At 39.3% G+C, this 27121-nt stretch overlaps 1 protein-coding gene across 1 annotated transcript in view; it reads right to left on the bottom strand.

Moving 5' to 3' along the window:
* The window catches only part of hydin (HYDIN axonemal central pair apparatus protein), a 409298-nt gene that overhangs the window by 69129 nt on the left and 313048 nt on the right, over positions 1-27121 (bottom strand). Inside the window, exons 41-53 of the mRNA XM_039762370.1 lie at positions 25184-25321; positions 24016-24199; positions 19659-19800; positions 19340-19511; positions 17398-18111; positions 16877-17092; positions 12954-13171; positions 11927-12109; positions 10170-10289; positions 8514-8673; positions 6614-6786; positions 2117-2315; positions 1928-2027 (exon numbers count right to left, since the gene is read on the bottom strand). Of these exons, the coding sequence (XP_039618304.1) occupies positions 1928-2027; positions 2117-2315; positions 6614-6786; positions 8514-8673; positions 10170-10289; positions 11927-12109; positions 12954-13171; positions 16877-17092; positions 17398-18111; positions 19340-19511; positions 19659-19800; positions 24016-24199; positions 25184-25321 (2719 nt within the window). The remainder of the gene's footprint in view (positions 1-1927; positions 2028-2116; positions 2316-6613; positions 6787-8513; positions 8674-10169; positions 10290-11926; positions 12110-12953; positions 13172-16876; positions 17093-17397; positions 18112-19339; positions 19512-19658; positions 19801-24015; positions 24200-25183; positions 25322-27121) is intronic.

The following is a 27121-nucleotide window of genomic DNA, read 5'->3' as shown; positions in this document are numbered from 1 at the left end:
TTTATGGTTTCTCTCCCTGGTACATATTTATTGGCATTTTTGATTATAGACTTTCCTTAGATAGATTTTGAACTGTTTGTCATGCCCTATTTGGGTCTAAATAGGACAAAGCCTCCCAGTTGCCTAGTGTTAGGGTTGCTTGGAGTATAAACTATAATGGTGTAGGCCAATTAGGTGATCTTTTTGACGGTCTCACTGCCTTTTGCTATTTTGTCATGCCAAAATCATAACATCTACATGTTGCCTGCCCAACACCAACCAGACACATGGTCCTCTGATGCCAGCCTAGTAACTATGCAAAATTTCAGAATGAAACTCTCAGCTTGTGAGAACTTAACTTCACAGCTGCTATTCTTCAGAGCTCTTTGTTAGATCTGGTCATGAAACCTCATCTACAGTCACATTCAAAACATGATTACAATGTGTGTTCTCTAATTGACCTCCTCTGTTCCTTCAGCTATGTATGGACCCTAATTCTCCTGTCCTTGTCTTCTGTTACTGTTACAATACTTCCATCAATTCATAATTCATCCTCTTCTTTTTAGGTTGTTTCCTCGTGATTTATGATGTATTGAATGATATTGTATTTTAAGTTCTGTTGATCCATTCACCAGTCCATCCATCAATCATTTCATCTAGTTTCTAAGTGACTTATCCGGTTTAGGGTCACAAGGATTGGGCACCTGCTCAGTTAGCTCCTGGCATAAGGCAATAAGCAACCCCAGAAAGGGTGTCAGTCCATCGCAGGCATAACTGTGAGGTAAACTTGTTTGTTTTATAAAGAACCTTATGATGGTGCCCTTTGTGAAGGGTGCTTAACAAGAAAGCAGACTCATTGACTGAATTTTACAGAAAACAATGTTGACTATTGGGCTCTTCTGAAACAGAAAACTGAGAGTTAATCAAGCCTTCTAATTGAACAGCGTGTTCAATTCACACAGACAAGAAGCTCAAACAATGAAAATGATTAAAATAGAATTAGCAGCTTCTGTGGCATTTAACAGTTAGGGTTTCATCTACTTTAAATGGAGTGTCAGCTCAATGTAAAGAAATATCAGTAAGTTCATTTGGCTTTTTATTGTCATCTCCCTCACAATTCAACCTTTTAAAAGGACACAAGGCTTAATGTTTGAACAAAACCCACTGATCCATCCATTTTGTAAACTTTTTATCAAGTTCAAGGTCCTGACCAATGCCTATCATGGCAGCACTGGGTACAATGGGCGGACTGGACCATTGGGGGACTCACTCATACATACATCGACTCTCAGTCCTAGTGGACCAGTGAAGAATTTCTAATTACCCAAAGTGCACATCAATAATTAATTATCTGTGACATTTCCTTTTAATAAGAACACCCTTCTTGTTCAATATCTAAAGATCAATCTTGCAAATCTGTTTTTAACCTAACATTTCTGTTAGAAGCAAGTGTATTTTTTCTTGATAATTGAATGTTTTTGTAGTAAGACAATCCAAACGTGTTCACAATATTTTTTATCACGCTATTATACTTAGCAGAGGCATTAAAAACAAGTAAATATCATAGTAAAGCAGGTATTGAACTCTATTTAGTCCTTTACAGAGTCCAAACTGAATACTGGGTGCAAGGTGAAGCCTACTGAGATACGTCATGCTCTCAAGCACCCCCGCAGTCACTCACCTAATCTGCACACCTTTTGGATTTAGAAAAAACCTACATGGACATTGGGAAGAACTCGCAAACGTTAAAAGGAATGATACAGGGTTGGAATTGAAAAGCAGATTCCCAGGCCAGCGAGGCAGCCAAGCAAGAAACTATGGCACCATATCATCCAATAACGAAACTATCAACCAAAAGCAATACAAGCAATCCAAATTTGCATGAACTGGGCCAAATCTCTGACCCTCCATCACTAGATCTATCTTCTGATTTCATATATGGTATTACCTTTTGGGAAACTTATATCTAGAGCTACATCATATGCCTCTGCCATGATTTGAATGTTTTCCGTGTAGACGATGCCAAGGATATTATCCACATCAGACACCTGCAAAAACACAACATGTAGTCAACGTTTTGTGGTGGCAAAAGACAAGATAATGGTAATTCATGAGCAGATCAGGTACGTGACTGCACCTCCAGCCGGATGACCTTCTTCACATTGACTTGCTTCAGTGCCCTGAAGTGCATCTGCAGAGCGTATTCAGTCTTGGGCATAAGAATGCCTTGATCCTGGGATACCATGAATTCATCTCCCAGTGACTCCAAACCGGTAAGTTTCCAGGCAACTGGCAGCAAGTTGTTGTTTCGCAAATACAACGTCTTTGTCTCCTTTCTGAAACCAAATAAAAATTTGAATACTTGTCAGAATTTATACATGAATAATAAAATAACATTCTCGGTGCCTTAATCTAATTTAGGGTTGAGGGCAGCCAGAAGACAATCCCAGAAACAATGGGTACAAAGAAATAAACAGCCCTGGACAGTAAAACTTTGGGTGGTGTTATGCACACATTCACATTCACCAATTTGCGATTGCCAATGAACTCAACATACATGTCTTAAGGACGTGGGTGAAAAGTACTTCAAATGTACAGTACAAGAATCATTTTTATTTTGAAAAGTATAAAAGAGTACTAGTTTAGAAAAGACACAATACAAACATTATACAAAAGTAAAAAGTCTTCTAGAAGCCTCTGTGAAGGGGGCTGTCTATGAACCTAACCCGGTCAGGACATCCACAAATTGGAAGGACAGGGGGAGACAACTTGCACACGGCTTTGTCTCCCCCTGGGCACTAGATGGCAGCGCCCCTGGGTTGTGACATTATGACGGCATTATGGGACTTGGAGTTTGTCAGCTCAGCCCTGTTGGGTTCCATGGGTGCCACCAGGGGTACTGATGGGACTGGGGAGCCCTACATTGCTGGGCTCCCACTTCATGTGCTTTTGGACCATGCTTACAGAACACCTGAAGTACTCCGGGGTGTTACATAAAAGAAGCCCACTGCCTCAACTCAGGGAGTCAGAGTTGGGAGGAGGTAGACAAAGCTTGCTGGAAGGAGTGGAGGAGGCAGTGACCAAGGGTCTCTTGTATAAATGGTGCGTACGCACAAAAATGTTATGTAAGAATGTTTCCACGTTCAAATTGCAATGTATAAAACCTAAACTTGGCGTAAAGCCGTGCATATTTCCATGGTAGCTCATACCCTGTCGTACTCGAGTACTGTGCTTGGTTTTGCAAACTGGCGGCACCCAGCTTCAAAGCAGTGCTACTGTTCCTGTGTGGTTACTTTTCTTTTTTAGATCCACATCCCTGACGCAGCTTTATAAATACACTGAAATTAACCGCATATTGTTTATTAGTTTAATGAATCTGATTGCAATTAACCTGTAACAATATAATCTTCCACAGAATGGTCAAACTATTCTAAATACCATAACTGCTTTAGTATTGTTACTCTCACTGCAACTTCTTCTTCTTCTTATTTTTCTTCTTTCAGCTGCTCCCTTTAAGGGTTGCCACAGTGGAACATCTTTTTCCATATTACTCTCACTGCACCACTCAGAGTATTAATATTACTGTATCTGAGTGTGAATCACAGCTGTACAGCAGCTAATCAGAAAGAGAATTATCAGTATACAGCATCCAGCACACGCTGCCTCAGCCATGCTGTCTATTGAACTGCACTCACATGGCAAACGCTTCAGAGCCTTTCCTCACGGCTCAGAAAAGAGTTTCATCCCAAGAACGCACTCAATCAGTCCATCAAGTGCTGCTTGTAAAACTGTTTGTACTTAGTACAATTACCCCACTGTAAACTTGCGATACAGTTAAAGTATTGCACAACCTGAGCCACTTTATAAAGCGCCTATTTACATATGATGACGATATAATTTTTAAGATGAAATGCAGCAAAATATGTTTATTATATTATACAGATAAAACTTTAACTTCATTTAAATAATCTATATTGTTAATAATTAAACATGTGAGGACACAATGCCTCGCGCTGTATTCTTGCTGGGGCTGGCGCTATGAAGATATTTCAATGTCCCTTAAAAGTTTTGAAGAATCAGCGTTCTAAGCTTACAGATGGCTTAACGTCTATTACAGAACTGATTGTGTGGCGATTGGGTATTTGAAGAAAGAAAAGTAAGGACAGGAATTGGAGGTTAGTACGTTTGAAAGAGACAGTACTGCTACATTAAAGTATTTCATCGAAGGTCGCATATGGCACAGCAAGCATCTTGTGTGAGACATGATCAATCACTGTGCCTCCGTGTTTCCATGTTTAATAACATGCTTTAATTCCTATCATCATGAAAATGATATCACGTATACATCTCAGTATTTTAATTAATCAGAGAGCTGTAATATCACGAATGTAATGGATTCTGTGTCCTGTCGGAGGAAGAGGAAGCCAGGAAGCATGTAGTTATTCACACACATAGAGCACATAGAAGATCAAATACAAAACAAGGCATTTAATGTGCTACTTTAGTTATGATGGGATTTCAAAAACTAGTTAATTAAATGATTTTAAGATGAAGTTTATGATGTTCTACTGTACTTTAATGACAAAATAAACTACGTGATTAAAGTGGAAATTTAGAGATTAAAGTTGACATTTCGTGGTTTTTTCCCCACTGTCTGCCTTTTTATTTTCTCTGTACCCTAATAAGCTTTCATATGACACTCAGACGGTGGGCTACAACTCGCCTTTTCACGAGTTATTTTGGCCACTGTGCGACTTTGTGAACTTGTGCTTTCGAGTTTCTCTGACACTCTATGTCACTCAATCAACTTCCTTTTGTTGTTTATACCACTGTTTAAACCTTGCCCTTGCCTCCACTTAGTATTCGCTGAAATTCTTCTGTTTTCCCTCGTGCTTTTGCCATTGTCTTTTTACAGAAGGCTAAGCTTAAGGGCTATTTATGTTGATTTGCATATTCAAAGAGGAGTAATTCTGGGAGGAGCTGGGGTGGGACAGAAGGCGCGTGCACGAGCGTTACTTTTCACGCTGACCGGGATTTATGCAGTGGAAGTTGATGCTCACACAGATTTATGCATTATGCACATTTCCGCTTTTGTCCGCACGCTATGTTATATTGTGAGTTCTATGCACGGCATTATGCATGAGGTCCCTGGAGAGAGAGAGAGAGAGAGAGAGAGAGAGAGAGAGATAGAAGAAGACAGAATCGTAGTGTGCTGTATATTGCTCGAGTTTATTTCTGTACTCGTGGTTGTGGCGTGGGAAATGCTTACAGAGAAGAGTTTCCCATGATAAAAACTCTGTGCTTTTATTGACTCGTCCAAGCTTTTGTGTTTGGGGAGCTGAAGAACCCCCTGGTGTCCACACTGTGTATGGGCCTAATATATGATTCCTGTTTTAAGGGGGGTAGGGAGGTACAGCTAGACGACATCCTCTCTACACTTATTCCATTTCCTAACCTATTATATCTTCAACAAACTCTCTTTCTCCCATGTTGTCTCCAGAAGTTGTTGACTCTCCTCCTTCCCTGCATGTTTGGACTCTTGAGATTATTTAGCACTGTCAGAAGAGTAGAAATTTAATTCCAATTCCTCTTCTGTTGTTAGTTGAGTTGAGTTCCTATGAAGTAATGAAGGCATTTCACCCTCTGGTTTTCTACACCCCTGATCCTCCATAATCATAAAGAGGTGCACCTCATGGGCTTCACATACTTTCCGACAGGCAACAGGTTAAGTATAGCCCCAAAATGAGATACTTTTGCTGCTGTATGAAATTTTGGGAGTTAGCTTACCATGAGGACACTAATTAATCTCCATTATGTATTAGTAGGCTACCTTAATTAGACAAAACATAGCAAGGCTTACTATGACAGTTTAGACAAACCACATACAGGTCACTAATCTACCTGGTTTAAATTCTTCCTCTCTGCTTGTCAGTCCCCCTTGACTAGAAGTCCACCCCTTGATAATGTTTCACTCACGTGTTGATGGACAATACAACTACTTCTTCTTCTACTATTACCACAACCACAAGACTGGTTTTGCTGACAAGAATTTCCTGCCTCCTGGAAAATGTACTACCTGAGCTTATTTGAGTATTGTGACAAGCTTCCAGAAGCTACAGCAATTAGTCTGAATCTCATCTGGAGTCTTCAGAGGAGTGCAAATGATTTATTGGCCTATTGTTTGACAGTTAAGGACCAAAAGCTAGACATGTGATGCAAGGACTTTCCAAATAAATAACAAGGAAAAAGCTAGTATGAGATGTAAAAGGAGATAAAACCACATGGCGCTCGCTGGATTTTACAGGCAAACTGTAAGATGCCACTTAAATTTGAAACTTTGAACCTTGGCTCAGTTCACGACAAGGTACATTAAAATAACTTTTTAAAATGAGCCTTTCTGGTGGATTTCAGTTTTATTGTGTATACAGGGTAATTTTAAATATTTTATGATAAACCGAGAATAAGGACTACTACACATCTTTTCAGTTGTAGCCTTCATTTACATAAGAAGACCAAAATGCCAGCATGCCTGAATGGAGGAGTTTAATGTAGTAAATGTGCAGGCCATGCACGAATAACTGCAGAGCTATTTAAAATCGAGGCATGCGCACTTAGCCACTCGACTTCTTCTCACCTGTGCAAGAGAATTTTCTCAAAGTGTAGTTGCTTCCTGTCAAGTTCCAGTTCAGGTCGCACACCATGGCAAGATATTTTGAAAATAACTGGTTCTGGGTTCTCTTTGACACAGCACACTATGCGATCTTCAAACAGACCAGGAGAGGTTGGGAAAGCCCATACAGTCAGTACCTGCAAAGGAATACAGGTCAAGTCATGGTGTAATTTTCATCTCTGAAATTAAATAATAAGCTTTGTTTGAAGTTTGTTTATCTAAGGTTCTCTCAACAGATCATACCTAGAAGACAGAAAAGATTCTAGACTTTGAATGGGGTCAGAATAGCGGCTTGCATGAAGGTTGCAAAAAATTGAATAGAATGTCAAGACTGTGTTACATTTGTGATACCATTGGCAGCTGACGGTCCAGACCCTCGCATACCCAGAGAGAAGACCATCAAGAAGGAAGAGGGACATGAAAGTTGGAAACGTACACCAGATGGTGATTACAGACTGTAAAGCAAAAATCACACAAATCTATTTTGCTTTAACATTAACTTCCATCGTGCAGATGGTTAGTTGTGTCTGCGCAGATTCATCTGCTCTCCACAATTATGATGTCTGCCTTTGACATCTCAGGAAAAACAGCAAAGACTTGACTGTTGTGGAAAAAAGACACAGTGGTGTTGCGTTGTTTTCAATGATCAGTCTCATTTCTGTGAAGGCCAATGTTGAAGGTCTTAAGGAAGGGTTCTTCTAAAGATTACTGTCATGAGGCTTAAGTCACCAACCTCAGACTTTAGGGACCAATAGCATATACTGTAATCATACATCTCAGATGGTACTGTGGTCACCATGACCATTAAACAGCATGTCTATACAGTGATGAGTCCAGTTGTCCTCCCCTTCATAGGCACCATTAAAACCTTTGATTTCTAGCCCTGTAATCAGTGAACATGCATCGCGGTCCTCTCTAGAGATACTTTATGAAACATCATAACTACTGGGTGTCCTACCAATTGTCCTGACAGGAATCCAAAAAAAAATGTACAGTCATTACTGAAAGATGCCTAGACTCTATTCCCACTTGGCCACAACTATGGTTTCTACTGACTAGGAACATCAAACAGGTGTGGAGTGACATCTCACAAGACACCATGATGCATCTTGTTTAAGTGTGCCATCTACCTAATGGTGGACATAATACTCAGTGACTTTCTGCAGTACATAGTGTTCAAAGCCCAGGGTATGCAGTCAGTTGTGTTACAAATCAATGGCATCTCTTGTGCTAAATTTGTAGGATACTGAATGACAGCTTCATGATGCTGCAATGGCAGTTTTTACTAGTTCAGTTAATACACAAAAACACCTGTAGGTAGATACTTAATGATATTTTAATCTCAATTAAATTTATAACTATTAAGATAGGCGTATCATTTCCGTAGAATGGCAAGTATACAGCAATAATTTAAAGTTGCCATCCCAAAAAGATCTTGGTGACAAAAGAAAACAGTCAAAGAAAAATGTAAGAGTGCGCTTTTTACAGTTTTACAACTTGTCAGAGATTTGTCAACAAATAAAAACATTCGCTTTTGAAAGCAATGATCATGACCATAAACACTAATTATTCTAACCACAGCAATGACACCTTTAAATCTCTGAAGTAAGAAATTGAAAAATGCGAACAATTATCCTCATAAAATATTTAAAAAACTCTGCCAGTTATAGACTTTGAAGATTTATGTCACTGACAGCATTGTTGAACACTACAAAAGTGAAGGCACTTTTAAGGTGGATATTGGAATTCTGTTCTGACATTATGCATAAAATTTAAAATATGAAAACACAACAAAGTCACTAGAAATATCTTTTCTGCGTTTAGATGATGAAGTGCTGGTGTAGCACAGGCTTTGTTCTTTTACCTGCTTTTCATCAGGTTTGAGGGACATTGAAGGAGGGTCCAATAGAAATGTGGTCGCCTTTGTGTCTTGGTGAAGGCAGAAGAGGACATCAGCAGTCAGCGAGGAGTTATTATGCACAGTGAACTTCTCCATGTTTTCCGGGTACCGGCCTTCCTTGTATCTGTCAAGCACAAACACAAAACGTGTAAGGAAAAAAAAAAGGATCTTCTTCATCCAGTTATGAATTCTATTTTCATAGAATGGGAAAGAAAAAAAGTTAAAAAAAAGGCATTCATGTTAAGAGCCTGGCTTATTTTACATTATTTACTACTCATTCAAGCCCCCTCTGGATGAGACATCAGTCCATTGTGGAGTACTTTCCATGGACTTTGTCACAACTTAACTTAAGGAACAAATCTCTGGGATCTAAAGCGGAAGCCAGTGTGTAACAGCAAGGGTCACCCTCTGGGTTCCTTCCTGGTATGTAATTCCCCCACGGACTGAGAGGAGGCGCTGCCACTAACTGTGTTGTCTTCCTTTTGCTTCACAGTGCTGAGAAACCACCCACTGAGGGCATTTGTCTCATCGACTAGAAGAGCGACCCACTGTGATCTAAAGAGGCCGTGAAGAGGCAGCTTATTTTCTGTTATTTACGGCACCATTGCACATTTCTTTTGGTTGGATTTTTGAAGTAATTGGTGACAACTACGTTGGTGTCCCAACAATACTGTATCTTGTGCCACGAGCTGTCACACTGTACATTGTTTTGGTCACCTTCCATAGTAGAAGATTGACTGGAAGAATTCCAAGTTTCTAGTACATGCCATGTGATAAAAGATAAAAAATCAAAAAAAAATTATGATGGAAATTAGAAAGGTAGGTGTCAACTGTTTCTCTAAAGAAGGATCTTCAACCAGAACATAGGGACACAGATGGAAGTCTATTGGTTATATGCAAATTTTACACAAATATTATCAAGTATGTCACACACAGCTTACTTTAGATACTTGGAACAAGTTACAAAAAACTACAGGGGCAAGATGCACCTCTGGGATCTCTGAACCTTGATAATAAGAGGAAATAATTGAATGGCCTGTCCTCAATTAATCTTTTCTTGTAATGTTAAGGATGTGCATGCAAACATAATGAGAACTTACCAATGTCACAATGATAGTGACAGGGCCAACCATGTCTGTACTGCTAGGGAAAAATGTACTCTAGCAGCAAGTGATGACCGGAGCAGGAAAAGAGTCAAAATAGAAAGGCGAGCAAAACTCATACAGTAACTAGGGAAACACTAACTGAGCTTCTCAACTTAAACGAGAACAAATGGACAAACAAAAAATCTTTGGAGCAAGAAAAAAAGGTATAATTTACAAAGAAGTTTGTATGTTCTCAATGAACTAAAGTGGCAGGTCTTTTTATTGTGTCGTCCAGTTGATGTCACTCACTATGTTGATTTCAAATGGTTACGGAGACAATGAATAAACAAAATGCCGGCTCCCATAAGAAACAATGAAATGGTGCAATTTATTTAAATATTTTCAGTAGATTCCAAAATAAAGAAAATGAACAGGGAAATGCCAAGCTTCCAATATTCTTGATGTACAACAGTTTACTAACCAATAACATTTTTAATATTTCACTGTTTATTGTATTAAGTGTTTTACCACTTACCTGTCTCTTGATTTTCCACAGAGCAATGGACCAAACTCAAATACCTCAGATGCCAAAATGTATTTCTTTTGGATTATTTCATTGGGCAAAGCTACCTTTCTACGGCTGGGAAACACCGTTCTGAAAAAGTGAAATGACACAAATGGAAATGTTACACAACCCAAAGAAACTGCAAAGTGAGGATTTTGAGCATGCAATACAAAAACATGTAGATTCATATAGTGTAATGTAATGTTTTTTAGTATACTGTGAAACCCGGGTGTGTACAACCACCCTAACCCCCAACACAGACAAGCTCAACACACAACACGTGGTTTATCTATATATATAAAATTCTTTTCGTGTATGAAACGGAAATTGCGTATGACCATGCGAAACGGAAATTACGTATGACCACAGAATATATTATAATATAGGAACTAATCTCTTCGTTTGTGGACACCATTTTTATATCGCCTTTACGAATTGTTATTATTTGTGTGAGAGTTATTTTACTTATATTGAAAAGAAGTAAACACAAACACGCCGATCTATCCCATAGAAGTGTGCCCCACGATGCCCTCTCCCAGCACCACCTCTCTGGACTCCAGCACTGAACTGTCCGCCGCCAGGCGCGTTCTGATAGAGAAGTTTTATTTATTCGTCCAAGTGACTGTCGCGGAAACTGCCACATTCTAACTTTTTTTTTAATTGGCAGTACTTGATAGTAGAAGAGATTAAGAAAACAGCTTTGCGTCATTCTATTTTTCAACTGTGCCGAGTTGTAGAAGACCGCCTTCAGCTGTGAGGGGTCGTGACAACAAAGTGGACGCTGGAAGGCACGGAATGTCGGGTTGCTCTGCCGGGTTGACAGCTTCATAGTTTCAGGCAGCGTCCTCTCTTCTAGCACTATTTGTGACACTTCAAGTGCCCCATCGGCTCCTTGGACAGTGGAAATCTTTGCGAATCAGTATAATCGGAGCCATTGAAGCATGACTCTCTTGGTAAATTGCGGTGCACGGCTACTTATTGGCCCTTAAGGTGAATTCGGGTCACTAAAACCCTGCAACATTCAAGGTTGCTTTTGTGATGAATTATTTTAAGAAGATGGAGGGTTCACATCTAAGAAGATGTACCGACCTCTTCATGTTAAGTTTTGGACTTGGGAATTGTTTGGACCTTCTGCCCGTTAAGCACGGAAGGGCAGCGCCCACATTTCTCAGAATAATTTTTCTCTTAAATCACAGGCACGTAGTGCAAGGTTGTCAAGCAGAAATTTGCAGGATCACATAGAAAATGTAATTTCTATGCTATAGTGGTCATGTAGCACCTTTCACAAGGGGCCGAGAGATGATCCAAATACATTAAAGCTGCTGTTAGTGCTACTTACCTGTTGTGTTATAGCGCCTTTAAAATGTACTTTACCTGAAAGCACTCCAGTACTGCTCAATGTATCTTTACTTATTATATGTTAATGTTTTACTGTTTAATAATTTATATACTACATTTTATTTTTTTCCCTTGCACTCAGTGAGCGAAGCCACTGGGTAATCAGCTAGTATGGAATAATAAAGTTAAAATTGAGTGGAGTTGAAAATAGATTCAATTGAACTTGAAAAACACTGTACTCTGTGCTTCAAGAATGGCAAATTCACACATCAAGCTCCTGGATTGCTTTCAATGAGGTAATTCCATCATAATCACCTGGAATTCCATTACATAAAAAAAGTCCATTTTATTTTCCCCCAAAATGTTTCAAAGGACACATAAAAGCTTACTTTGGGTCTTTGCTAATTGCTGGGTAGGCACAGATGCCCCGGCAGTACAGCTGATAGCGCCGTTTGGTTCCCAGTAACTCAAAGTTCAGCGTCTGGTCAAACTGGCCCACGGAATTGGAGGTGAAGTGGATTTTCAAACAGACCTCCCCGTTGGCAGGGACAATCCAACGAAAAGTATTCAACCTGGAAAAAAAGATACCAGAGATGTAGGACTAAAGTCTCCATTCTTCTCTAGTTACCAATTACACTGTGGCAGTAATAATCCATTTTCCTTTAATTTTACAACTTGCAGTAAGTTAGTTGCAGTCTCTATGATAATTCATTTAAATCCTTATGTAAACAGTGACAGTAAAGTACTTTATTGTTTTTTATCAGTGCATGCCACTAAGCACTGCAAGTTTATACACATTTTTGGTGCCTCAAAGTAGCAGGTGATTGTAGGAGATCTGGACCATGTGTTTAAACTCCATGTGCTGTACATTATATGTGTAACAATGAATATAAATATAAAATTTAAATAATAAAACACAACACAAATCTACTTCAGGGTCACAAAGAGCATCCAACATTGAGGAAAAAGTAGGAAACAATCCTGGACAGGGTGCTTGTGTGAAAAAAATGAGGATGTTTAATATTATAAGCTTTAAGGGTGGCAAACTTGAACAAGCGAGACCACTAAAATGAAGCAGAAAAAACGTCACTTGAGCAATAAGTTCTTCATTAGCGATAACTGACCTCTCATTAAGAAACTGGGTTGCAACAAAAACCTGCAGCCACTGTGGCCCTACAGAACAGACATTGCCTACCCCGATATACAGCATGTCGTCATATGTGCAACTTTGCTGAGGACATTCTATCTATCTATCTACTAAACAGTGTCTTTCATGTCTGTCTGTCTAGCCATGCAAACAGGCGTACGGTATACATACAGAACACGCATGACATATAAAAAGCCTAGCGATTCACAAACATGTTTTGTTTTTCATTAACACTGTGAGCTTAAAAGAGATGGCGTCGCAGTATTTACCTATTTCCTTTTTCTTGGAGTGTCTCCAAATTGTAACTGCTTTGGTCGGCATCCGAAAGCGGAGTCAGTGCTCCTAACAGAGGTGAGCGAGTCTCGCTTCCTCGAACACTCTTCTTGGTGCCTGAAGGACGGTGTTTCTCCTTCTCCTTTTGACTGTCGCGTCCTGCTTCGGGTTTGTCTTTCTTTGCTCGACCTTTGGTGGGGGTCACTTGATCCTCCTGGAATCACAAAGAAGTTCATCTGTTAGTTACCTGTTTCTAAAAGAAACACCTGGGTGCCCCCACTGTAAAGTGTAATCAAAGCACTTCCCACATAAATAAATTCATGTGTGATTGCTGCTCAGTAGGCCACATAACATCAAGAGTGCCCCCTGTTTTAAAGTATGTTTTTGTTGATTTCGTCACTGCCAGCTCAGGCAGTGCTTCACTGTGGTGTCTTTTTATCTGCAGAAAATGTGAGGCACATAAAATATCTTGGCAAACACCTGTGAAAGTTCTTAGAATAGTTCCTTAGTTTTTGGATCAGTGGCAGTCAAAGAGGCTACAGAAGCCATGCTCTCCTAACAGAACTGAAGATTCTGATAGTTGTGCTCCCACCACAACCTAACAGGACTGTGTATTCTTATGACAAAACATTTTTTTTAATAATAAGGCTTTCACTTTAAAAGAATAGGAAAAAAAATCGTAGCATTTCAACAACTGCAAAAAGTCCATACTAAAGGAACAAACAGAACGATAAAATAACAAGGTAGGTGCTGAAATTTCACTCTGTAAACGCAACATGTGTGCTATAATCAGAATTGGTCATATGAGAAATCAATGTAAGGAAGATATATGAGAACACAGTAGGCATGAACATATGCGTTTCCTTGTTCCCAGGTTGTTTATGTGTCATTTATTCTTCAAATTTGCCATACCTGTTTTCCACATGTCTGCATTGTGTTTTGGCTGCTGAGGCTTTTGGTGTTTGTAACTGTTTGTGAATCTTTTCTAATCTAAGTACCAGGGCAGGTATAACAGATACCAGTCTGATCACTCTGAATGGGAAAACGGAGAGAACAACCTACTCTGGAATTATACCCACTGGAATATCACTACAGACAGAGTCATGGCATAGGGACTATTGCCAAATTTAGCTTTGCACAAAACGTGCATTACCTCAGTAATGAATATGTATTTGATGTCATGCATGTGTGTCATCTCTTGGGCTCATCAGAGGTAAGCACTACCACACCAGGAGACATACCGCTGTCTTATCTCATTTACCACCCACAGTTCTGAGAAGGTGGCGAGTAAGGGAAACTGGCCTCGTCCCTTCTGGTCCATGCGCCATAAAGGCAGGTGTCTCATTTAGGAGATGAGCAACCCACAAGATGGCGCTGCGACCCTAAAACCTGACCACTACTTACACCAGCTTTGTCAATGACAATGGCTACTTATACTTTTTTGCTCATTACAGTACAGTGCTATCGTTTGACTGTTATTTTTGTTTCTACCATACACAAGTAAACAGGTTGGCCTGGTTGGCAACCGAATATTTAATTTGGGCTCCTGTATTACTATCGATTAACAACATTAATCACACTGCATAACAAATCTTTTCAAAAGCTATGCTTCCTGAAACAGTTTTGGTGATTATGATAGAGAGCTTTAGGTGTAACATAAATAGCATCTCAGAGTGTCTGACTCACCAAGTAATTTGATGAAACATGAAATGAACTTTTATTGAGTTTAGAGTATTTATTTGCCTAATGATGCTGACACTTTGCATTAGTTCAATTGAGCTAAAATGTTTTGCTGTTGATTTTCATTTGTTCCCAGCATCTGATGCTTCTCATTTCATTGTCCAACAATAGTCAGCCAGCATTAATGGATTCCACTAGCCCTGATACCACTTGTTCATCATTGCAAAGTCCTGGTGAAATATTTCACAATGTTTGTCCCTGACTACAGCAAGATCATCAGAGATGAAGTCTGAGTTTGGATCCTTATCGACATATTGTACTGCACGGGTGTTGCTTCACGCTTTAGGCATGTTGTCAACCAGATGGACGCAGTTTGGCACTCTTAGTTAAGAAGAGATTCTCAACAATATCCTTGAATGCCTTCCATGCAAATTCCTCCAACCCCACTAGCAGATCTTTGAACCACTTGTCATTGATGATATGTCTGATTTGTGGACCAACAAAAATGTCATCCTTAATTTTGTTACGAGTTTTTCGTGAAAGCATTTGTCTCAGATATGAAAATCCTTCACATACTTTGCTTATCACTTTCATGATATTTTTCATCAGTCCAAGTTTTATATGAAGAGGGGGCAAAATATTTTTGTTCAGTCATCAATTGGTTTATGTGCTGTGCCACACTTTTCTTTTCTTTAGCCAAATGCTTACAGGGTGGCCACTCATTTTTAATGTAATGAGGGTCTTTAGCAAGGCAAACAGCAGTATTTGGTACATCTGTGCTGCATTCCTAGTAGCAGTGCCATCGCAACAGATGTTCCAGTTGTAGATGCTCTTCTGTGCTTGTATACTTACAATATGAAAGAATATTTAAAAAAATGTTCTTACTAAAATGTTACTAAATATTTGCATCCATCAGTTTATTGAACCTGATTAATCTAACTCTGTAGTCATGATGGGTTGGAATCTGTCCCAACGGCACTGGATACAAAGCAGAAACCAAACCGTGTTCAGTCCACTAATGGTCACATTTGTACACATGTTCATGCTCTTATGCACTGGCACAATTTAGAGCTTTCAGTTTATATGTTTAAAATATGCTGTAAATATAATATATGTAAAAGCTGAAGTACCTGGAGAAAAAAATCTCACAGATGATGGAAAAAGCATGGAAACTCCAATCAACCAGGATGTCACCAGGCCAATATATGGATCTGAGAGGCATTGGTGTTCACCATTCTGTAACCTCCTAAATAGCTTCCAGAATTGAAATAAAACTGATGTAAATGATTACCATATAATACCTTTGGGATGGAACCACACAATTTTGTGATGAAACGGGAAATGAATCTGGTAAATCTGGTAACAAAGAAGCAAATCTGAAGATATTCTCCATTGTCACAGCTGACTAACTGAAATGACATTCGACTCCTCAGTGACATTCTAAAGTAAGCAGACAACTAATTTGGTGCGTTTACAGTACCTTAGCTAACCTGTGCGATTCAAAACAGATCCCAGATGACTTCTTACTGAGCAACATTTGCATTACGTTTGCTTGATACTAATCAATTAATCCATAATTATAAATATTGCTGCAAAGAAAGCTAGCAGAAATGGCAGAACCCAAGGATGTCTACTGAAAAACTCCATTGAAAGTTATTATGTCTGTGGTGAAACAGACAGAAAGGAAAGGAAAACAGCATTAAGAAGATGAAATGATAAACAAGAGTCATGTCTAATTTTGATAGTCCACCACCGCTTTTAACAAAGCCAACAACCGTAATCAAAAATCAAGTCCGAAAAAGTTAAACTTTTCTGAACCAGAAAATCAAACACAAAAAGCACACACCAATGAAAAGTTGTTAGTTGCTATCCAGATTCAGATGCCAGAAACTGAGAGACATTAACCTTTACACTGTTAACCTGATGATGTCACAGGTCACGACCTTCGGTCATCCAAAGTTGACAACCACCCTATCAAGAGTATACAACAAACTTAAGAAATGGCAGCTATCACGAACAGCGAAATGGAGCTGGAAAAAATGTAGACCAAAATCAATAGGGCAAAGTAATTTTCTTATGCAAAGTACAAGTTCAGAAACGCATTCTGTGGTGTTCACACCCTTTAGTGAGAAACTGAAAAGGAAAAGTATAAAATAAAAAACAGAAAACATAACTCTGAAACCAAATGATACATGTCACATAAGTTTGTAAAACAAGTGTTATGAAAGAAATACGATACCTTCACTGAGGAGATGGAGGTAATTGTGTCAACTTCAGCCTCTAGCTCCTTCTTGTCCTCAATATTCTCCTCTGATAATGGCATCAATAAAGTAAAATGTTTTAGGGTGTCCCGGCCACTTAAGGGGGCACGTTTGAGTGGATACGGTATTACTGAAAATATAGAGGCAGGTGGAATCGGTGGGCCACTTGGGCCCAGACCCAAGCCATCTAATACCTGCAAAGATATCATACAATTCAAATTATTACAAAATTGCATTTCACCAATAGAATTTGACTGGAGCCAAGCCCTCCTGCCTTACCCCACGAAACACATTGGCATGAAAGTACTACTGTCTAAAATATAAGAACATTGAAATCAATGAGCATTGCAATCAGGTCATAAATCATTTCTTCTTCTCCTTATCACAGTGGTTTCAAAAATGGATCAATTCAATAACGAAAGGAATGAATCCTGATATGAAAATAATAAATATTTTCTGGGGTGGAATAACACAGGAGGAATATATTTTAAACTCTTACCTCATTGAGGGAGGGTAGCCATCCGCTGCTCAGAACCTTCTTGCCACTGGGATCAGATTGACCAGTCACTGACAAAACAATGTGAGGTACACCTACATCCCACCTGCCTTTTTGCAGCCCCTCTTTGAAGGCTGTATTGCCACTTTCTCCATCTGCAAAAGGACTGGAGGCAGGAGAGTGGTGGATCTTAATATCTCCTTCCATTTTTAACCTGTCTGTCTTCTCTTTCTCTAAGCGCTCTTTCTCTTTCTCCTTTTCCAGTCGCTCTTTTTCCCGCTCCCTATCCTTTCTTCCTCTTTTGCCCGACTGCACTGGATGTTGTTCTAAGTTGCTCGCCTCCTCTGTGTCCTGCATGTTCTCCTCCAAACTCAGTGCAGAAGCTAGAATCCCTTGTACCCGATCCCAGTGCTGAAGGGTCTCAGAGATGTTCTTTTGGGTTTGCTCATATAGTCTGAATCTCAGCAAAAGCTGCTTCTCACTTTCTGAGGGATATTGTTTTTCGGTGTCCTCCGATGATCCGGGGCCACCCAAAGGTGTAGAAGCTTCTTCAATTGCCATGATTTTGTTGTCCTTCAGCCTCTTCTTTTTGTTAATTTCTTCTGCTTCACTGCGCTCAGTCTGCAAGCTGTCTGGATGTTCCAAAACTGAAAACTTCCGATCTGCCATGGAATGCTCTCCTTTATTGTCCACACGCCCTCCAGCCGAACTTGGCACCTAAAAAAAGACAGTTAAGCTGGCTTATCTCCCATATTACCAAAGACATGCATGTTTGGTTAATTGGCGATTCTATGTTGATCCAGTGTGAGTGTAGGTTTAAAAAATTACTGGGCCCTGCAATTGACGGCTCCCTTGGTTTGTGTTACTATTCAAATCTTTTGACAATTTTGATTAATTCATATATATAGTTTTTATGTTTTCATTACTTATGACCATTTCGGTTGATAGTCTGTTTATCTATTATTTACTACTTATATAGCATGTGTTCTCCTGTGTTTCTCATATTTTGTGAGTAGAACTCCTCAAGGGGAGGGGCCAATCTGATGTCATATCTGAAGGACTGGTCTCAGCCTATATATTACAAGAATGGGGAAAGGGTCCCTCAGTCATCAATTAATGTTTCAGTGCTATTATGAATATTATTGCCTCTGTTTTTGTTTTTTTCGATTTATGGATTATGTATGTTTGCCCTGGGTTGCTTTATTTTTTTGTAAATCCTTTTTGTCTCTTTTTTGCCTTGTGCCAGTTTTGCTTCTTTTTTAGTCACAAGTGAGTATTTTTCATTTATAAAGATACTTGCTTTGTGGTATCTTTTCAAGCCAGAGGTTAACAGTTCCTCTCCCTTGAAAAGAATTTTTCTATATTTTGAAGGATATTTATAGTATCTTAGACTTTAAAAGCTTGTTTACTTTTCTGGGTCTCACCACACCAAGGGCAGCCTGTAGAGTTTGGGGTGAGGCTGCCTGGGGTGAGACCTACCATCAGCTTCTGGTCTGTTGTGTATAGGTCATTTATACCAGACAGGAGACCATGTGACCAGGGTCTGAGGAGAAGCAGAAGAGGAAAGAAGGTGACAGGGATCTGTTGAGCACTTATGGCTGAACAGTGGGCATGCCATATGCCACAAGAAGCACTTTGAAAAGAGGCATAAAGTGTTTGTTTTGACTCTTTACTTTTGTCGTTGTATTTTGCTCCTTTGTCACTCATTCCTTCCTGTGATTTATTTTTTCTGTAATAAATCCTTTAGCTTTGGCGTTTTGGTCTCCTTGTGTTCATTCTTAGTTTAGGGACACTACAAGGTGACTTCCTAATTAAGTTATTGTATATACAGTGTATTTCCACAAGAAGGCAGGTAATAAACATCAATGTTTCTGAATGAAATTTGAACAAAGCATAATGTAAGCACTATAAGAAAAGTGACATAATGAGTGCCTGACTGTCACACCTGTTTCCCACCAAGCTGACTCTTTTTGCCAGAGGCCATCTCCTCTTTCAGCAGTGACTCCTTCTTCCCCTTTCTGTTCTTCTTCCTCATCATTTCCTCCTCCATCCTCTGCCTCTCCAGCTCTTCCTGTAGTCTCTTCTCCTCCTGCTCTTTTGCCAGTCTTTCCAGCTCTCTAAAAGCCAACAATTCCCACGCGTAAATGTATTCAGAAGATGGACGTCTTTCAAAGATGCATACAGTACAATGCAATACTCTTCACATACAACACCAGTAATTCTTACAAATATTCTTTGTACAAATATTCTATAGGGCTGCTTACCTGCGTTTCCGCTCCCGTAGCCCCTCAAGGTGTTTTTGATCAATTTTGGCTCTCTCCTCTTCTGAAAGTGCATCATACTCCTCCTCATCCATTTCAGAAATTCTGACCTTTTCTGCCTGAATTTTTTCTTTCAGAATTTGCTCTGATAAAACAAAAGGCTTAGCTTCTTACCAAATTCTAAGAAGAAAATTCCTCATTCTTTTAGGATAGTATAAGAATGAGACAACATGATGAAAAGGCAAGAAAGAACATTAAATATTCAGACATTATAATTTCCTTTCAAATCTGACACCAAACTATTAAATAACAGGAAATGTATGTTTTATGTAACTCTTCTCTACAGTGAAATATTATTTCAAGACATTTAACAGGTTTGGAGATTTAGTTCAAATGCTCCCATGTATTTTTAACAAGTGGCGCACAGGCATGTTAAGCGATTTTCAGAGCATCACAGAAGAGGACTGAGCCAGCAGCCCAGAGCCTCAACTGCTACACCATACTGCCTGCCATGATTTACTGCTGAATCATCATTTACACTTTGTAGTGCCTTGGGGACTTTACTTTTGTCTTTAAGCTCAGTAGTCTAAACAAAGCCACCATGTTTAAAATATTTGATTTGGGATTACATTTTGATTCTACCTCATGAGGATCAAACTTGTCCTCTTTTACTTTCACATTACTTTTATTTTGCTCTTCATATTTACACCTCATATTTGTATAAATATTCAGACACTCACATTATAAAAGGCATGCATGTGTCTAATATAAAAAACAAACTAAACGTTACGAATTAAATGAGCACTCTACCGAAAAATGATATTTTTTTTATATGTTACTTATGACATGTAGTTTGCAGTAATGGCCAAAAAAAATGAATCTCCTGTTTTCATATAGAACAAAGATAACAAAGTTTCTGATACAACAAGTATGTATGGTGACCAACGCTGGACAACAGCAAACAACATTAAATACGTTCATGGAAAAATCTCATGCTACACGTGTCACATAATACACTCACTTTCTTCCAGGATATGGTGGCACCAGTGAGACCCGCACATCCCTTTCCCCAGCCACACTTGTCAACTCATACTATAAGATCCCAAGGTGTTCCCAGCATTCCCTGGCTCTTCCCCGGGTTCTCCTCCCATCTGGTCCCAGGCCATCCATATCAGATACCCGAACCATCCTTAGTTGGCTCCTCTTGATGCAAAGGGTCAGTGGCTCTACTTTGAGACTCTTCAAGATGTCTGTGCTTCTCACCTTATCTCTAAGGGACAGCCCAGCAGTGACTGGACTCCGGATCAATGAATGAGGCAGGCATTTGGGTCTACAATTTAAATACTCAGCAGTGTATGAATACATTTCATTTTTCTTCATGAGAGCGTTTTCCAGAAGTGGTTTATTTAACTCTTTTAGAATGAATGTCGACTTATGTCAACACAAGGTGCTGAGAGAGCAGCAAAGTGCGATCAATAAAAGCTGTAAACATCAATAAAACTCACCATTATGTTATAGGGAGGCAATCTTTGCTCTTGGGACAGTCAGACTCATTGACTGAAGTCGAAACCCTGCATGTGTGTGAGTAGCGTAGAGTCAACAACGTCTAGAATGGCAGGAACATCGGGTGAGACAGCGAAGCAAATGGGCAATGCAAAATACTCAAGTGTGTATTATTTATTTATTTTTGCATATCATTGCTGAATCAAACACTGACTTATCAAATTCCAATTTTGATGCAAGTAATGTGGAGATCGAAAACAAAAGTCCCCAGATGATTGGTTCCCAGCTGATCGTAGTGCTGAACACTCTCGTATAGATGACGCGTCTACAGCAACACTCAACCTGGGAGGACTACACAGATGTAGATCCGTAGGGGGCAAGCTGGCTACAATAACTTAATCAAATGACACGGCGTGCCAGGGGACACTACAGATTACCAGCCACTCGGCTACTCCAAGAGAAAGTGCCTTTCAGCTTAAGAGTGATAAGACAAACAGGTACGTAATAAGTATGTGATTGTACATACGGTAGAGTGACAGAGTGACATTTGTCATAAAGTATTTTACGTTGATTTATGTGTAAAACCATTACTTTGTGTGTATTTTAGAAAACAGTTTTTTGGAAAAATATTCAGCCCTGGGACAAAAGGAAAAAAAAAATAATTAGCCCTAAAAGAGTTAACAATATTTTAGTAAAAATTAGTGCTGGGCAACAATTAACATTTTTAATCATGATTAATCGCATGATTGTCTGCGATTAACCACATTGTTATGCACAAAATTCAATAATGAACTCAAAAGTAGTGTATTAAGTGTATTTGGTTTGCAAACACTTTAAACAAATAAGGTGCTTTTTAAACAGCAGTATTCCCTTTACATAGTAGCAACTAAAATATGTCTTGTAAATCTCAACTTAAACATTAATGTACTAAAATCAAATATAAAACTAAAGCTATTTGCCACTGCCAGGGCATTAACGATTTATCTAGTTTGTTATAGAAAAACAAGTTACCCTCAGAGTCCAGAGCCACGATCAGAACATTATAACAGGCACCTTCCGAGCAACAGCAAGTTAACATTTCTAAATATTGCATGTTTCTTTTTTATCTGAACAGATATCAGCAGAAACATTTTCTTTTATCAGACAGAAGCATAAACAGTCTATGTTCAGTGGCAACTCTTTGAGGGCTGATATTTTTTCCAAAAACCTCAGTTTTCTGAAAAGCGCACAAAGCAATGGTTTCACACAGAAATCAACATAAAAAGTCTGTTGCTGCCTGTTGTGCCTGCTGTTGGCTGGCTGTCTGGTTGTCTTTGTGGCAGTTGCAGAGAGATGCAATATAGTTTGTAAGTGTGTGTCCTCCCAGGCGAACATTGTCATAGGTGCATCAGCTACACGAACATGTTTAGCACCATGATCAGTTGGGGACCGATCAGCTGATGCCAGTACCTCACTTTCATTTTCGATCTCCAGATCACTTGCATCAAAATCCGACAAATCTGAGTCCGACAAATCCAATTCAGCGATAATATGAAAAAAGTCATCCACAGATCTTGCTTTGAGCATTCACTTTGGTATCCCTCTTCATGCCACTTTAGAAGTGGTTTGCTCTTCGCTACTCATGCACGTGAAGGGAATCGATGTCAAATCAACAAAGCTAACTTTCCTTCTAGCAAAGGCGTATTGAAAAGTGCTGTAACAAGAAGATCACTGATCTCAATCGATTGCTAGTGAGATTGAGGCTTTCAAAATAATAATAATAATAATAACAAAAATTGCATTAAAAAATTGCATTAATGCGCGATAAAATTATATAATAATATATAATAATATAAATAAATTGATGTGTTAAAGAGGTAATAAAGTGTTAACTTGCCCAGACCTTGTAAAAATATATGTGTTTGGGATGTTGTGAGCATATGACTGAATGACTTGACATGCTAATTATGTGACAGGAGTGATTTGAGATATTTCACTGACTTTTTGACATTGTTTGCTGTCCAGTGTTGTTTATCATAGACACGGATTATACCAGAAACTTTGTTATATCTGTTCAGCATGAAAACATTTTTTTCTTGGCCATCGCTACAAAGTACATGTGACATCTAACATGTTGTAGTGTAGGCACAGAGAGCCACAATGGATGAATGGATGGATTCTCTGTTCTTTACGTGGCTCTTTGAGGTGGCAGGTTAGCCTTACAAGGTCTGTTTGTCTTTTGCTGCACTAGTTGGAAAAGCATGAGACTTTGCAAACTTGTCATTTATGTAGGCGCCCTTGTCACTGGTGATGTAATGCCAGCTCATACTTGGGTAACCAATCCCTGACTGATGTAACTTGTCAGCTCCATTACAATATAAAAATGTCATTTTTGTGTGGAGCTTTCCATTAAAGTTTTTATTGTTCATTCCCATTAAGTGAATTTACTCTAATTGCCATTGACAAATCTAAATAATACCTGTAACTAACTCTGTTCTCCCCGTGTCTGCGTGTGTTTCCTCTGGGTACTCCGGTTTACTCCCACAGTCCAAAGACATACAGGTTAGGTGCATTGGCGATTCTAAATTGTCCTGTGTGTGTGTGTGTGTGTGTGCCTTGCAGTGGGCTGGCACCCTGCCCGGGGTATGTTTCCTGCCTTGCACCCTGAGCTGGCTGGGATTGGCTCCAGCAGACCCCCGTGACCCTGTAGTTAGAATATAGTGGGTTGGATAATGGATGGATGGATAATTGATAATATCATGTCTTATAAATAAAATAGAATGGAACAGATGTCTTAGAGACTGAAGCAGAATCTAGTATACTCTTATATCTCAAAACGTGACGAGAACTCATGATTCTGCTTTTTCTCTTCTCTTACCTTCCTCCTCTTTCTTGGCCTTTTCTCTGGCTTTGAAAGAAACATAGTCTTGTTTGAGCTCAACCATGTAGATGTACTTGCGGTTGTTAATAGCTTTCAAGACAACATAGAGTGCACTTGATGGAGAGCGAGAGTAAAGAGTCTCCAGGCCGTCAAAGACAACTCCTCGATGGCAATCGTTTAACTGTCAAGAAACAGAAAACGGCATTTGTTACAGACTTGTTAATAATCATTACCAAACATCCTTAAACTTCATTTGAGTATTAAAGTGTAAACACATGGCTTTAGGTATAAGGTCTGTTCTCAACACAGCGGCTAAGAATTTTATATTCTGCTTAATCAGCTTGCTTGCATTTAAAACTAAGCAGTGAAACACGAAGATCATAATAATGGCATATCAGAGGTGATGCTTTTTGTGTGGGTCAAGTCCACTATTCCGATTAATACCAGTTGGGCTAACAGGTTTTGAACAATAGCTGGTGCTGGTGCAACTCTTGGTCTATGTGGCCATCTCAAAAGTGGCATCTTTTGACCACCAGACATACTGGATCCTGCTGGGGTTTGTTGGCCCCAACCCCAAGATTTTCTCATCAAAAAGAGCAAGTTCTCCTGTCCTACTTTCTTTTCAATGCATAAGAAGGGGAGGAGGACATTTCATCACTGACATGGCCATGGTTTTCTACATCAGCAATGTCATTCTGACCTATTTTACAATATAAATCACGTATGACACGACTTGTTCAGCACCCCGGTGCCACCTCCATATAAACTTAGCAAGGACAGATGTGCATATTGTCAATGTCACAGCCTGGCCATAACAAGATTACATAAAATAAGGACATGCAAGGTCTCCGACAAAATACACTGCCCTTTTTTTAAAGTAAGTAATGTATGTGCCAAATATATTATTTTGGTTGGAGAAAAGGGAACATTTAAATATCTTATATTTAAAAAACAAAACTGAATACTAAAACAAAAACTCAATCAAATAAAAAGAGAATCTAGCAAGTACAACAAAATGTGCTGAAGACACTCCATGAAACTCAGCATTCAATAATTCTTTGAATAATAATTATTTCAAAAAATAACAGAGCCAGTTAGTATAACAACAAAACAAGACGGTGTTTTATTTCACATTTCATAGTTTAAGCGTCTTCTTCTTTCATACCTGAAGTCTTTCTGCCAGAATCTCAATCAAAAGGTCATCAGGAAGCACACAGCTAAGAAGTCCTGTCTCTCCGGCCACACTGACGCTGATGCTTAGTCTTCGTTGGGGCAGCATAGTGGTAACTGTAGCGCTTGTACTCTGTAATGAATGAATGAATCAATCAAGTACTCTGTAATCAATCAATCGATCAACTAACCAACCAGTCTTTACTTTAACAGCATACGCCATCATAACAACTTACTTAACAAAACAAATGAATTGGGACACCTTGTCTGAAATCTTTTTGAGTGTTAAATATATTTTTCCCTTCCCCTGCTGTATACGCTATCATTTGAGAGTTTCAACATGCATGTTTTATTTAGTTTGGGTCATTTACATTTTTGCTGTTTAGTTTTAAGTGCAGGCCGTCTCCATTTTGCAGCTTCAGCATTTTGTTAGTGGTTTGCTGGGACACACGCCACTGTGGCGAAGAGCTGCCTCCCATGATGCATTATATGCCATGTCACTTTATAACTCCATGCAGCACTGAGTAGAGTGTCAAAGATTACAAATTAAACCCTGCAGAGCCTCAGTCTTGTGTTCACAGTGTGTAAAGGCTTCTGGTTAAGGATTCATAGCATTGCATTTCCAAGCTCAGTTGGCAGCTTTAGTGTCTCGATTCTGGTGACAACTCGTCCTTTTGGCTTTTGACAATTCCGGTTTAGACTTTACTTACAGTTTTGCTCCCTGGTTTTAGACAACTGCATTTTGGAATTTTAAAATGCAGACACTTGTTGCAGTTTCTTGATTACGTGCGCACCTCTTGGCTTGCTCTTTATCTCAGTCTCTCAGTCGCTCTCCAGCTCTGTTGCCAGCAGGGACCTTAGAGAATTCGGCTGAAGACAAACGCAGGTGGACTGGGTCTGTGCTACAGTGTAGCTAAACCACTTTAGATGCTCATGACTGGCAGGACAAAATGAAATTTCAACTCAATACACGTGTTTCATGAGCATAATGCAAAAATATTGTGAACCCACAGTACAAAACACACATGAAAACCAAAACTGAAAAAGACCTCAAAGATCAGTGAGAACAAATCAGACTATGAGAGGAAGCCTGGCTATTGAAACTCTACATCAACCTTTAAAACTTATTTTATTGTCTTAACACAGATAAGGGTCACAATTTTAAATGTTGTACTTGTCACTGCTCAGCAGCAGCATTTGTGTAAGTCTGGGTGTAGCAAAGCAGCAGCATTTGAGCTTCAGTAAGACACCTTCCTCCTAGTTCAAACCACTACCAAGTAGCAATCACTTTCTTTTGCATTGGCCCTTTGATGGAGCACACTATTTTTGTGGTTTTCACCAAGTTATTTCATCTAATTTCTTCAGAATAGGACCACAGATTGGATGGGAGACATGGACCTCTCCACAATGAGATCTTTGCTATATCCCAGCACAATGCTGGACACCACTGTGTACCAAAGTACAGCTTAAAATGTCCAGGTATGGACTGGCCAGCCAACTGATTTGACCCTGAAGACTTGCCCTTTTCCAAGGATCATGGGGCCTCAGTGGATATCTTTATTTCATTATTTACTTATTATTGTTAACTAATCCTACTATTAGGAGCCTTCGTAACCTAATTTAAAAAGTAACCTAAAATATATGATGCTTCTGCTTTAACCGAATGACATTTTTCGTGTAATTTTACCTACGCCTATATGTGTAAAAGCACTCTGAGGATATCAGTGGCAAATCCATTAGAAAACAATACAAACAGAACAAATTTAACTGAATCATTAATGTTGCTAGAATCTGCCAGACAATACGCTGGGACAGTGGTCAGTGTTGCTGCTTCTCAGTTCCATGATCTACCATCGTCAAGTTCACATGCTTTCCTCACATCGGTAGTTTCTTTTCACATCCCAGAAAATGTCACCTGATGTGTGTGAGTGGG

This window comes from Polypterus senegalus, chromosome 9 (genome assembly GCF_016835505.1).
Source record: "Polypterus senegalus isolate Bchr_013 chromosome 9, ASM1683550v1, whole genome shotgun sequence".
NCBI lineage: Eukaryota > Metazoa > Chordata > Cladistia > Polypteriformes > Polypteridae > Polypterus > Polypterus senegalus.
The sequence above is the reverse complement of the archived record's forward strand: the minus strand, read 5'-3'. Positions and strand labels throughout refer to the sequence as shown.